The 14,681-nt window shown below is 46.9% G+C and overlaps 2 protein-coding genes across 3 annotated transcripts in view; both read right to left on the reverse strand.

Moving 5' to 3' along the window:
* The window catches only part of LOC123456358 (zinc finger protein 25-like), a 26,742-nt gene extending 15,212 nt beyond the window's left edge, over nucleotides 1–11,530 (reverse strand). Inside the window, exons 1-2 of one of the 2 annotated variants that reach the window (XM_045139191.1) lie at nucleotides 11,401–11,530; nucleotides 679–766 (exon numbers count right to left, since the gene is read on the reverse strand). In XM_045139191.1, coding sequence (XP_044995126.1) covers nucleotides 679–699 — 21 coding nt within the window. In that variant the 5' untranslated portion in view covers nucleotides 700–766; nucleotides 11,401–11,530. Of the gene's footprint in view, nucleotides 1–678; nucleotides 767–4,669; nucleotides 4,793–11,400 lie in introns of those variants that run through there. The other variant, XM_045139190.1, reaches the window with a different exon arrangement.
* The window catches only part of LOC123456393 (zinc finger protein 268-like), a 48,696-nt gene continuing 44,870 nt past the window's right edge, over nucleotides 10,856–14,681 (reverse strand). Inside the window, exons 10-11 of the mRNA XM_045139424.1 lie at nucleotides 14,061–14,164; nucleotides 10,856–13,271 (exon numbers count right to left, since the gene is read on the reverse strand). Of these exons, the coding sequence (XP_044995359.1) occupies nucleotides 11,481–13,271; nucleotides 14,061–14,164 (1,895 nt within the window). The 3' untranslated portion in view covers nucleotides 10,856–11,480. The remainder of the gene's footprint in view (nucleotides 13,272–14,060; nucleotides 14,165–14,681) is intronic.

Consider the following 14,681-nt stretch of genomic DNA (forward strand, 5'->3'; position numbering starts at 1 on the left):
ACCTAATAGAGGTCACCCAGACAAGAAGTGGAAAGCCTGATTCCAGTCTATGTCCTAGTGGCCACGTGCCTACAGGAAATGCCTTGTGAAGGAGAGATGGTGAGAGGCTCAGACACCACAGAAAGGTGGGTGGGAGACAGCAGAAATGAAGAGATGCACACTGCTGGATTCAAACAGTCAAGGACATAATCACAGAGGCAAGAGACTGCAAATTCACAAAGTGGCTCAGCAACATTGCTATCATTCTGCAGGCACCACACAGCCCATCGCAGCATTGGGGGCCCACAAATCTCCCTGAACCTCTGCCTTGGTGATTCTCAGGTCCATGAAACCTGGCCAGGCCAGGGTAAGTGATCTTCCAAGGGTGACGTGAGGGCCACCCAAGATCATCAGAGACAGGACAAAATACATCACAGGTGCAGGCAGCTGGGAGACAGAATGGAGCCTGATGTCCAAAGGACATCTTCCAGAATATCTAGACACTTTGCAATGTCTTGGAAACAAGATATAAGGGTCCCAGGAATTGAAGGACAGAGGTCTCTCTGGGTATCAGAAGCCAAGAACCAGGTGGCATACACAGTCAGGGGTTGGGAGACAGTATTCAGTGCTACAAATATGGAGGGGGGGGGGTGTCACATTTCCCCTCTCCTGGCTCAGAAGGCCAGTCAACAAACTCACCATTTCTAGCTTACAGGACATGAGGTATCTTCCTGGATCTCCCACATCAGCGTGACACAGAGGATGCCAAAAACTTTCAAGTGCACATCTGTGAAAAGAGTAAGGCCATATTTGAAGGTCATGTACACTTAGGCATGGTTCATTACTATTTTAGCGTTCTTATCTGAAATACCACCTTAAAAAAACTTATATTCTCTATATGTTGGCAACCTTCACAGCAAATGTTGCCTAGTGTGTTGGAATGCCCTGGTCTCAGCTGACAACAGACTTTAAGTAGACACCAGAGTGAAGGACTCCTTTCTCTTCATATGTCCACATAATTCCTTCCTTTCTTTTTTGAAAACAAATATTTATTTGACAGAGAAAGAGGGAGAGGGAGAAAGAGAGAGAACAGGCACACCAGGGCCTCCAGCTACTGCAAACTCCAGATGTGTGCGCCCCCTTGTGCATCTGGCTAACGTGGGTCCTGGGGAATCGAACCTGGGTCCTTTGGCTTTGTAGGCAAACGCCTTAACAGCTAAGTCATTCCTCCATCCCTCCTTCCTTTTTATTACTGTCTGTCTTTCCACAGGTCATGTCTTCACCTATTACATTGCCCTAAAGCTCTCTTCTCCTTCCTCAGAACTGGTTTTCACTATCCAGTTCCCTCCAAATTACTTCATTCCTCATACCCTTTCCCTCTTTCAGAATCCCTGCTTTTACTTACTCCTCACAGTACACAGATTGTGTACGTTCCCTAACACCCTCAACTCCTCCCTCAGACCCATACTTCCACCTCACATACTGACCTCATCTTTCAGAACTTTTCCTCCCAAGGGAGTTACCTCCTCTTGAAGGTGTCTGGCCCTCAAGTCCTGGCATCCATGCCTCTGGTGTACTTGTTCACTCCAGAAGGCTCTCACTTCCTCCCTTACATCTTTAACTTCCTCCATCTTTCCCAGGCTTGTCTTCTTCCTACAGATCCTCCTCCCACAGAGCCCTTAGTATCTCATTCAGGTTGAGATGAGGGACATTCAGCAACTGATGGCTCTCTCATCCCATTGAGTCTCCTCTGAGCCTAGTACAGACATAGCCTTCTGGAGACCTGATAGCCAAGCCACTGTCTTGCAGGATTCATGGTGGCAGACAATGGTGGTCACCACCCATGCCCTGCTCCCTGGGCCCCACATCTCTTTCTGTACAGTGAGCCACACTCCACATCTCTCTAGGGCTTCAGGGTCCCTTGGAGGAAGGCTGGTCAATGTTAAAGCAGCTGGGCCTCTCCAAGGCAATTCCTTCTTCTTGCCTTGCTCTGGCCCCACCATATTGAGCAGCAGGTAGCATCATCCAGTTCTGCAGTAGAATAAACTGGACCTCATGAACGGTAACTGGCTTCTCTGAGGTCAAGAAGTTGAACAGGAATTGAGACCAGGGGCCTCCCCATGTCAGTCATGTGCTCTACTACTGAGATTTCCCCACTTAATTTTTGCTTGAGTTACAGTTTAAGTAAGTTAAATCAGGTTGGCCTTGAACTCCACAGCCTAGGACTTGCCATCTTTCCCACTCCCTCAGCTTCCTGAGTAGCTGGACTTTTAGGCCTATACCATCATTCCTGGTTCTGAAATGAGATTTAAATCCATGTCTAGGCTCCATTCTCTGTTCCACTTTAACATTGCATGGGGGTCGGGGCGGGGGGGATGGTGCGAGAGCATTCAGGGTTATCCATCTACCTGGTTGGAGTCTTTCCCAACCAGGCTCCACAACGATTTTGAGTATCTTAGAGAGAATCCACTGAACACAGCCAGAGAGAGCTGGAGAGGGAGATGGACAGGAAAGGTAGCTGGAGGTTGCTGGCTCGTATGTGTCTCATATATCTACTACTTGGGAGGTTGACATAGGAGCATACTGAAAACTGCCACACCTCAGTTGTAGTAAAACTCTATCTTGGCTATAGAGAGCCTACCTGAATAGAACAAAAGGAAACAGGAAAGAAACAGAAGACACACCTGCCACGTCAAGGCCACACACGGGAGAGTGGACGGAGCTTGTGTGTCTACTGAGCAGCTTTGAGGTACATGCCTCATTCCCCTGCTCCCCAAGTCTCCAAAGCTTTCCCCTCTGACATCTGTGACTTGATGACCAGGATTCAACCCTAGCAATGGCCTTACCCCAGAGAAATCTAGGAAAGCTACAGACTTATGGCTGCAATCAGGGACCAGATGGGAAGAGACCTTCTCTCCCTTGCATCTCTGCTTCTGCATCATGTCCCAAACCCCCTGGACTTGTTCTCCAGCTGCCAGACCCTGCCAGGTATGGGAGGGCAAAGACAAGGAAAGAAGAATCACTCCACACTGGGCACTGCCAGGCACAGGCTGGGGCCTTTGGGAGAGGGGCCTGAGCTGCCAGCCATGGCTAAGGACCCCCCGGGTTTTGGGAGGCCACTCCCTCTCCGAGTCCAGCACACCTGAACTTAGGCTTTGCCCATAGCCCTGTGACCTTTGGCCAGTTGCCTAGGAAACTCCTAATCAGCCAGCGCCTTCACAAGGCCCATCCCCCCTGAGACCCTAGATCACTTAACACCCAACCCCCCCATTGCCTAGGAGGTGGAATGAAAGTCGCCATATGCTAATTAGGCACCAGCAAGGAAGCTTGTACATCCAATCCCCTTAGGACCCTCAGCTGCTTATAAAACCCATTTCCCTGACAATAAATCGAGAGCTGTTCACCATAACTATCCCCCCAAAATCTTTACTTTCATGCGCTCACCACCCCCAATGCCTGGGTGCCTTTGGGGGTGTGGGTGGGGGTACCGCAGCCAGCCCCTGAGCGAGGACCCAAGAACCCACACACCAGTCTGGCCTTCAGCCCTCACTGAGAATCACTGATCTGTGCGTCTTACACCTGAGTATCTTGGTATCTCTCAGGATCTCTGCACCTGTTTCCAAGACTGTTTAGCTTTGTGGGTCTTGAAGTCCACAAGGCCCATCTTGTGCTCAGAGGGTTCTGGCTAGGAGAGCCACTCAGGATCCCACCACTACCTGGCCAGGGCAGAGTAAGTCCCCAGAAACAGACATGAGCGGAAATGGTTGAGAGTTCCGAATCAAAGTCATCCAGCCAGGAAAGAGGAACTGGGAGGGTGTCTGAGCACCAATCTATACTCTAGTAATCCTAGGAAAATGGCTAACAGGTGATGAGGGACCCAGATACAACACTTGGGAAACACAGTAACCACAACGCTAGAGGCTGACAAAAAGCCATCACAGGTCTGCAGACATGGCTCAGCTGTTAAGGTGCTTGCCTGCAGAACCTAATGACCTGAGTTCCATTCCTTAGTACCCACATGGAGCCAGATGCACAAGGCAGCGCAGGTGACTGCAGTCCAGTTTGCAATGGTTGGAGGCTCTGGCATGCCCATTCTTTGTCTATCTTTCACTGCTTGCAAATAAACAAACAACTTTTGGGGGGTGGGGAAGGGTTTCAGGGTAGGTCTCGCTCTGGCACAGGCTAACCTGGAATTCACTAGGTAGTCTCAGGGTGGCCTTGAACTCACGGCAATCCTCCTACCTCTGCCTTTCAAGTGCTGGGATTAAAGGCGTGCGCCACCACGCCCGGCTCGATAAACATTTTTTTTTTTTTAAAGAAAAATAATTACAGAGATCAGGACAGGGTTGAGTGGTCCGGGGACTCCGGAAGTGCTCCGGACTAGACAGGACACCCGACGACTGCGGAATCCCCTGAACACCCACCCTTGTCCACATCCCATCACCCTGCATCAATGTGCACACAATCGGCTCCAGGACATAGAGAGAGGCCCGCAGCCCAGGCCGGAAGTTCCCGCGTCCACCAGGACTGGACAGAACACAGCGTGGGGGAGGGGGGAGGGAGGCGGACCCCGCAGCCGGCCCCCCAGACAGCGGAGGGGACGCAGCGCCCCGCGACAGCGACGATGCCAACGCCGCCCTCTTCCTCCTCCCTCTCCCCGGCTCTCGGGCGGCCCCGCCACCGCGCTCACCATCGCCAGCTCCCGGGACACGCAGCGTCCCCCTCGGATCCCGTCTCAGCGAGGGGCCACAGTAGCTGGAGGTTCCTGCGGCCCCCACGGAAGGCGCCGAACCCCAAGATGGCGGAGTCAGAGCTTGAACCGGCGGCGGAAGCCCCGCCCCGTGCGCTTCAGCTGTGGATGCCCCGCCCTCTGTCCTCCAGCTGCGGAAGCCCCGCCCCTGCCGCCGGAAGTCCCGCCCACTGCCGGCCGCCGAAGCCCCGCCCCCGGCCGCCGAAGCCCCGCCTTCCGCGCACTGTGCTCCAGGTCGTTTCCCCGAGCGACAGATCGCGGTGGCTGTAAAGGTCCCGCCCTCTTGGAGCCTCTGGGGCCGCAGACGTGGGAACCTGTGGTGAGCAGGGCGGGCCCTCGCAGGTTCTCTGCTCACTCCCTCCTGCCCTCTCCGCGCCTGTGACTGTGGGCAGATGGGAGGTTGCAGAGTCAATTTTCAGTTTTTCTTTCGGGTGGGGTCTCATTGTAGCCCAGGCTGGCCTCGAACTCACTACGGTCCTCCTCCCGGTGCCTCCGCCAGTGCTGGGATTAAAGACGGAAGGGTGCAGATTCAGAGCTAAATCATCTTGGGTTTACTTATACCTCCCTTAATGACCATTGATTTGCCCATCTCCGTGTCTGTTTGACCCAACATCCTGGTGACTATCAGGTGGACCAGCAGCCCGCCAGCCCAAAAGCTATGAATGAATGTCGTCAGATGACATTTCATTTGAAGTCTATCGCTAGGATTTCTCCACTGTGCAGGAAACTTGCCTGAAGAATGTTTCCACACACGTGTTTGAAAAGTGCTTTAGTTTATGACCTATTTATATATAAATACATATAATTATTGTTTTAAATTTTTCCCATGAAGCTTTCCTATTCTCTTTTGTGAATTATGCTGCCTGAGCTTTGAAATAGGAATCAATTCTCTAAAACAGCAATGTACAACACAACTTGTGAGGGCTGGAGAGATGGCTCAGCAGTTAAGGTGCTTGCCTACAAAACCTAGCAATCTTGTGTTTTTTGTTTTGTTTATTTTTATTTATTTGAGAGCGACAGACAGAAAAACATAGATAGAGAATGGGTGCACCAGGGCCTCCAGCCACTGCAAAGGAACTCTACATGCCTGCGCCACTTTGTGCATCTGGCTTATGTGGGTCCTGGAGAATTGAACCTCCAACCGGGGTCCTCAGGCTTCACTGGCAAGCACTTAACTGCTAAGCCATCTCTCCAGCCCAACAATCCTGTTTTGATTCCCCGGTACCCATGTAAAGCCAAATGCAACAAGTGATACGTTCATCTGGAGTTCCTCTGCATTGGCTGGAGGCCCTAGCACGCCCCTTCTCGCTTCTCTTTATCTCTCCCTTGCAAATAAATAAAAAATAAATTAATGTGAGGAAGAAGCTGGAGAGATGGCTTAGCAGTTAGGACGTTTGCCTGTGAAGCCTAAGGACCCAGGTTCAATTTGCCAATAACCACATAAGCCAGATGCACAAGGTGGTGTATGTGTTAGGAGTTAGCAGTGGCTGGAGGCCTTGCATGCTCATTCTCAATCTCTCTCTCTCTCTCTCTCTCTCTGCCTTTCTCCCTCTCTCAAATAAATAAATATTGTAAAAATTTAAATGTGAGGTTAAAAAAAAATTTTTTTTTTTGAGGTAAGGTCTCTGGCCCAGGCTGACCCGAAGTTCACTATGTATTCTTAGGGTAGCATTAAGTTCACAGTGATCCTCCCATCTCTGCCTCCCAAGTGCTGGAATTAAAGGTGTGTGCCACCACACCTGACTTGTAAATTGTTTAATTAATTATTTTTCAAGGTACGGCCTCAGTCTATCTCAGGCTAGAGAACGTGGAGCCCTGAAGATCCACGTACGCAGACATAGATGCAAGAAGTGGATGGGGTGAAGAGATGTGAAAATATAGAAATTTCAAGAAAGCACCAAGCCCTATAAAGCAGCAGCATGAAATATGTGTGTGACTGTAACCTGAAGGAAAGGGGAAGTAGGAACAGAAAAAAAAATTGCAAAACTAAGCATCAAAATGGTCTCCACATGATAAAAACAGAGATAAGCTGATGAGTGCAAGAGATAATATGATCACACTCCGTTCTGTTTGATTTCCACCTCCTCCTCCTCCTCCTTCTTTGAGGTAGGGTCTCACTCTATCTCAGGCTGACCTTGAACTCACAGTGATCCTGTGTCGGGATTAAAGGCATGTGCCACCATACCCAGCTCATTTTTAAAAATTTTTATTTATTTGCAAGGAGAAAGAGATAGAAGAGAGACAGAGAGAGAAGATGGGCATGCCAGGAACTCTAGCCACTGCAAACGAACTCTAGACACATGTGCCCCTTCTGTATCTGGCTTACATGGGTCCTGGGGAATCAAACCTGGGTCCTTTGGCTTCACGGGCAAACACCTTAACTGCTAAACCATCTCTCCAGCCATGATTTTCTTCTTTTTCTGCACTCAATTTATGCTTAATTAAGTCCTGTTAAATTTTTCTTTTTAAATATTTTTTTTTTTGTTTTTTATTTACTTATTTGAGAGCGACAGAGAGAGAAAGAGGCCAATACATAGATAGAGAGAATGGGCATGCCAGGGCCTCTAGCCACTACAAAGATCCTCCAGATCTGTGCGCCCCTTGTGCATCTGGCTAGCGTGGGTCCTGGGGAATTGGGCCTCGAACCGGGGTCCTTAGGCTTGACAGATAAGCGCTTAACCGCTAAGCCACCTCTCCAGCCCCTGTTAAATTTTTCTGTTGTGTTCTCTTAGCTGGTGACTTCTGAAGAAATAGCCTTGAAATGGGTCTGGTGGGCCCTCCTTTTGTGAAAAGGTTGTGTTACTGGGATGGTATGGTGATCACACTGTGAGTATTGGGAAGGCATTGGAAGAGCACTGGGGAGACATAAAAGGCACAGAAAGAACATGGATGGCAACACAGTCCAAGGGCAGGGCAGGGCAGCAACATGTCTGGAACTATTCTGCTTAGGTAGGATGCATAACACTGGATAACATTATTGAAAAATCCCAATAGAAAACTGCTACCAGTATTGGCATTCCCTCTGTGGGTTGAACTAAAATCTTCTGTTAAGGATCAGTCTCTTGAGTGGCTGTGAGGTGCTTAAGACAGCCTCAGCTGTCAGGATGACAGCTTGCATAATCAATAAATCACCAGGCATACTGAAGGGAGAGTTCTGGTCCAGTGTTCATATACATGTATACCAAATAGAATCAGAAAACTGTTTCATAACTAGACAATACTAAACTTAAGATACGAATGGGGTGTACAGCACTGAATACAGGAGATGACGGTTTACTCTGAACATGAACTATCTTCCTCACAGTAATTCCTCAGGTATTCTGTCATCTGCATCTGGCACACTGTTGCAGTCCGGTTCGCATTGCTGGTAGAAATCACCCAACCAAGAGCAGCTTCTGGGAAAAAGAGATTTATTTTGGCTTACAGGCTCAAGGGAAAGCTCCACGATGGCAGGGAAAAACGATGGCATAAGCAGAGGGTGGACATCACCCCCTGGCCAACGTAAGGTGGAACACAGCAACAGGAGGGTGTGCCAAACACTGGCATGGGGAAACTGGCTATAAAGCCCTTAAGCCCGCCCCCAACAATACACTCCCTCCAGGAGGCATTAATTCCCAAATATCCATCAGCTGGGAACCTAGCATTCAGAACACCTAAGTTTATGGGGGACACCTGAATCAAACCACCACATTCCGCCCCTGGCCCCCATAAACTGATGTCCATACATGACATAAAATACAATGCATTCAGTCTGACTTTAAAAGTCCCCATAGTTTTTATCAATCTCAATGATGTTCATACATCCCCATAGTTTAAGATCTTTTAACTGAGCCATAATACCAAAATATAACCTCAAAAAACACAGAATGGCACAGAATAAATATTCACACTGCAATAGATGACATTGGGCATAGCAAAGAAACATTCAACCAATACAAGATTTAAAACAACCAGGGCAAACATCAAACTCTGTAGCTTCAAGTCCAGCAACTCAAACCAGTGACAAATCTTCAAGTCCGATAATTCTAACCAGCAACAAGTCTCTGGCATTCCAATTCCACCCCTCCAGCTAGGCTACTCACAGTCCTGGAAAACTTCATGGGGACCGGCAGATCCTCGGCAGCCATCTCATGGTCCCAGCATCTCCACTGGGTCTCCACTGCAAGCCACGGTTCATCCTCATGGCCCCATGGGGTCTCTATGCAGACAACCAGCAAACCCGCTTCACACTGCCCATGGCCATTTTCAAAACACAAGACCGTGTTGCAAACTCAATGGCCCTCTTTCCAGCATTTCTTATACTCCACAATACCAGGTAGGTGCCAATTTGTTAATCCAGGGGGGAATAAAGCAAACTTTGAAGAACAGGACACTCCTTGAGCACTCAGGCCCTTTCAAAAGAGTCTACATTCTTCTTGTTGCCCTAGCGCAGGTCAGCTAGCCCAGTCTCAAAGGTTGTTATCTCTCAGTTGCAGCTGAACGGGCAGCAGTTTACCCAAAGATTTTTCTTTCTATGCAATATCCCTCTGCACACACCAGTTCATTTCTACGCAAAGCAACCCTACACAACTTCTCAGAACATGGGCACAAGAGCAAGCTTCTCACACAAACTGCTAGCCCAGTCCAGGCACAGCTCTTTCTCACCCTCATAAGCCAAACCTCACAGTCCATAGTTCTTACTGCATTCAGGTCTTAGAGCTCGACCAGAATAGTCCATTAAGCTGTACTTACAGCACTGCAAGGCATCTCTTAGGCCAAGGTTTCAACTCCTTCCACTTTCCTCTTGAAAATCAGCTACAAAAGGCTGAACCCACATAGTCAGGTGTCTAGCAGCAACCCCACTCCTCGGTACCACTTTACTGTTGCAGTCCGGTTCGCATTGCTGGTAGAAATCACCCAACCAAGAGCAGCTTCTGGGAAAAAGAGATTTATTTTGGCTTACAGGCTCGAGGGAAAGCTCCACGATGGCAGGGAAAAACGATGGCATGAGCAGAGGGTGGACATCAACCCCTGGCCAACGTAAGGTGGAACACAGCAACAGGAGGGTGTGCCAAACACTGGCATGGGGAAACTGGCTATAAAGCCCTTAAGCCCGCCCCCAACAATACACTCCCTCCAGGAGGCATTAATTCCCAAATATCCATCAGCTGGGAACCTAGCATTCAGAACACCTAAGTTTATGGGGGACACCTGAATCAAACCACCACACACACTTTCTGGAGGTGATGTCATCTTTTGTTTGTGCAAACTAGATGGATATGTCTCTGCGGCCACTAGCAAAATGCCTTTGGAGGCTGGAAGTGGTATACAGCTCTTCTTTGCCCAGTGCTTTCTAGCGGGCGTGATGAGCTCAACCTCAGTGGCACACTACTGCCACCAATGCTGTGCTAACCACGGGAGTCAAGTACAGTGAGGACATGCTTTAGACCAGGATTCAACACGAACGCGCCAATCGTAAGTTGCTTCCGTCAGAAATTTGGCTACACTGATGAAAAAGTGACTAAAACGGTAAGTCAAAATAAATGGCTACACGTTCATCTCTCGCCAGTCACTGTAATTTCTGTGTGCTGGGAAATGCTATTTGGACTGCATACCTCCAAAGAACATGCACCATCACTGAGGCAAATTTCTACACTGAGTACTACATTTTCTATACAAAATGTTCACTGTCTGTACAGTTTGGCTGATATCTTCAAGAGAGTGTGGGAACAAAAATTATTACTATAAAGAAGACATAGAGTTTGGGATGTTATGTGTACACACAAATGTTGATCAGCTTATGAGGCCTCTGTGTGTTTTTTTTTAATATTTTTTGTTCATTTTTAAAAATTTAGTTGAGAGCGACAGACACAGAGAGAAAGACAGATAGAGGGAGAGAGAGAGAATGGGCGCGTCAGGGCTTCCAGCCACTGCAAACGAACTCCAGACATGTGCGCCCCCTTGTGCATCTGGCTAACGTGGGACCTGGGGAACCGAGCCTCAAACCGGGGTCCTTAGGCTTCACAGGAGAGTGCTTAACCGCTAAGCCATCTCTCCAGCCCTTACGAGGCCTCTGTACAGTAGCTGCAATATCAAATACCACATCTCCAGTTATGGTAAGAAAACACCAAGACATTGCCCCAACAGTAACTGACTACAAATACCAAGTTTATTGATTGGCTTATAGATAAATACTTTAATTTCTGGTTCCATATTTAATAATATTTAATAACTGCATCTAAGAATTCATATCCAAATTACATAAACTGACATTTCCAAAAATTTGAGATAAAGAAAAGGTTAGAGGTTTTACTATATATTTTCACATTAAAGAAACATGAAACCTGTCATTGCAGTACGACCTGTAATCCCAGCACTCAAGATGCAGGCAAACCAAGTGTGGCAATTCCAAATTTTCTACCATGTCTGCATACAATTACAATATGCCCAGTTGAATCTCTTTTGTTGTTTTTTTCAAGGTAGGGTCTCACTCTAGCCCAGGATGACTTGGGACTCTCTCGGTAGCCCAGGCCTGCCTCAGCCTCTCAAGTACTGGGATTAATGTTGTGTGTCCCCACACCTGGCTCCCAATGATTCCTTACAGTAAGACTCTCACATATGACTCTTCTCATGTTGAGTACTGATGTACAAGAGAGCTTTTCTGCATTCATTACATTATTAATTCTTCTCACCTGTACGAGATGTCTGACGATCAGTCAAGGCTGAATTGAAGTGGAAAACTCCCCGGCAATCTCTACATTCACACAGCTTATCATCTATGAATTTTCTCATGTCTAGTGAGGTGGAACTTTTGGAAGAAAGCTTTCCCACATTCTTTGCATTCGTAAGGCTTCACTCCCGTATGAGACCGCTGATGTCTTGTGAGGTGTGACTTTCTGGAGAAGGCCTTCTTACACTCCTTGCACTGGTACGGCTTCTCTCCCGTGTGAGATCGCTGGTGTAAGGTGAGCTGCGACTTTTCATAGAAAGCCTTTCGGCACTCCGTACATTCATAAGGCTTCTCGCCTGCGTGGATTCTCTGATGTTTGCTGTGATATGACTTCTGGTAGAAGAGTTTTCTGCACACTTTGCACTCATACGGTTTCTCCCCCGTATGACACCTCTGATGTACAGTGAGTTGAGCCTTTTGGTAAAAGGCTTTCCCACATTCCGTGCATTCATAGGGTTTCACCCCTGTGTGAGACCTCTGGTGTACAGTGAGGTGGGCCTTTTGGAAGAAAGCTTTCCCGCACTCTGCACATCCATACGGCTTCTCCCCGGTGTGCGAGCGCTGATGTATGGTGAGGGTCGACTGTCGGTAGAAAGCCTTCCCACAGTCTTTGCACTCATAAGGCTTCTCGCCTGTGTGGTACCTCTTATGGAGAGTGAGTTCAGACTTATGGTGGAAAGCCTTCCCGCAGTCTTTACATTCGTAGGGCTTCTCTCCCGTATGAGACCTCTGGTGTATCATGAGGTTTGACTTTCTGGAGAACCCCTTCTTACACTCCTTGCACTGGTAGGGCTTCTCTCCCGTGTGAGATCGCTGATGCACGGTGAGTTGCGACTTTTCATAGAAAGCCTTCCGGCATTCCGTACATTCATAAGGCTTCTCGCCTGTGTGGATTTTCTGATGTTTACTGAGGTGAGCTTTTTGGAAGAAAGTTTTCCAGCATTCTTTACATTCATAGGGTTTTTCACCTGTATGAGACCTCTGATGCACAGTGAGTTGTGCCTTCTGGTTGAAAGCTTTCCCACATTGTGCACATTCATACGGCTTCTCTCCTGTGTGAGACCTCTGGTGTATAGTCAGGTGTGGCTTACGATAGAAAGCCTTCCCACAGTCTTTACATTCATACGGCTTCTCTCCTGAGTGAGACCTCTGATGTACAGTGAGGTAAGACTTTCGGGAGAAAACTTTTGTACACTCTTTACATTCATAGCGTTTTTCACCTGTGTGCGATCTCTGATGTACAGCGAGCGGTGCCTCTTCACCAAAAGCTGTCCTGCATTCTTTATTTTCACAGGGCTTCTCAACTGTGGGAACTTTCTGAGGTTTATTGAGGTGTGCCTCTTGGTAGAAAGCTTTCCCACATTCTTTGAATTCAAAAGTCTCTCCTGCATGAGTTCTCTGGTGGACAGAGAGGCATGACTTTTGGTAGAGAGCTTTCTTACCGTCTTTATACTCATATGGCTTCTCATTTGCATGAATTCTCTGATGTATGGTGAGGTATGACTTGTAGAAATTTTTCTTGCATTTTTTACATTCACATGGTTTCTCTCCTCCATGAGTTATTCGATGTACAGTCAGGTTTGACTTCAAGTAGAATATTTTCCTACATTCTTTACATTCATAGGGCATCTCTCTGTGATGCCTTCTTTTCTGATGTAGAGTTAGAACTGACTTATAGTAGAAAGCTTTCCTACACTTACTACATTCATAGGGTTTTTCACATGTATGAGATCGCTGATTCTTGCTCTCCTGTGATACCTGGTAGAATTTTTTTGCACATGACTTATAGGATTTTGTTCCTTGCTGGAGTTTTGGTCTCATCTTTGGTCCTGTCTGAGACAGAAGAATTTGTTAAATTCATTATATCAACTGGTAATTTTTCTTGGCAGGTGCTTCCTGACAGTTTGTATAGTTTAGTTTCCTAATTAAAGATTTCTCACCACATCTATCTACCTTTATAATATTTCTATGTATACTTTGTCTTCTATGGAGTTAAGTGAATGTATAGAATGTTGTCCCACATACATTCCATTCACTGTGTTACATGAGCCATGTCTTTGTCAATAAGTGCTATCTAAGGAATGAATTTCCAGTATTCATTAAATTTTTATTCTCTTCAATATAAAACTTCTTTCATATGTTAAAAATATATCCTTTTCTATATGGCCATCACTGGCATATAAGAGCATGGACTTTGGTTCATGTTATGGAGATTAAAATGTCTGACTGTTAGAGCAGTTTCTCAAGTGAATTAAAATTACCAACCCTGGGCTAGAGAAATAGCTTAGTGGTTAAGACACTTGCCTGCAAAGCCAAAGGACAAGGTTCAATTCCCCAGGACCCATGTATGCCAGATGCACAAGGTAGCACACAATTCTGTAGTTCATTTGAAGTGGCTAGAGACCTTGGCATGCCCATTCTCTCTCTCAAATAAATAAATAAAAGCAAAATATATTTAAAAAATTACCAGTCTTCCTCAGCTTGAATCTTATCAAGGTCACTCTAGAGAGGTAGTACATGCTGCCATGGGTTCAAGTCCTGAAGAATTATTCACATATACTCACTAAGCACTATCTTCAGGTTTCAAATATAATTTGAGCTCATGTTAAATGTTTCACCTACCTCCATCTCTTCATTTGAAGTATTACTCTTAGGTATTTGCATTTTCCACAAAGTTCTCTGATTTTCCTGGCTATTCTTAATTAGGGTACTCACTTGACGAACATCTGAAATGATATGCAAAATATCACTATCTAGAAATCAAAGTTACATATTTTGATGCACTTCAAGTACAAAGTAAAACTGGCATCTTATCCATGTTAGTTTTAAGGTAATATTGACTGACAAGGGTACCTCTTTCAACCTTAGTGAAGTATTATAACAAGTTGAACTAAGAGATACTGCAGTAGAAACTGTCTCAATGTTCCTTTATTTCACTCTGTTGAAATATGTAAATTGTTTACTTACTGTACAGCTATAGGTAGCTGTGGTGGTTTGATTCAGGTGGCCCCCATAAACTCAGGTGTTCTGAATGCTAGGTTCCCAGCTGATGGAGATTTGGGAGTTGACACCTCCAGGAAGCAGTGTGTTGTGGGGGGCGGGCTTATGGCTGTTACAGCCAGTGTCCCCTTGCCAGTGTTGGGCACACTCTCCTGTTTCTATTGTCTACCTGATGTTGGCCAGGGGATGATGTCTACCCTCTGCTCATGCCATCGTTTTCCCTGGCATCATGGAACTTCCCCT

This window comes from Jaculus jaculus, chromosome 21, assembly GCF_020740685.1.
Source record: "Jaculus jaculus isolate mJacJac1 chromosome 21, mJacJac1.mat.Y.cur, whole genome shotgun sequence".
NCBI lineage: Eukaryota > Metazoa > Chordata > Mammalia > Rodentia > Dipodidae > Jaculus > Jaculus jaculus.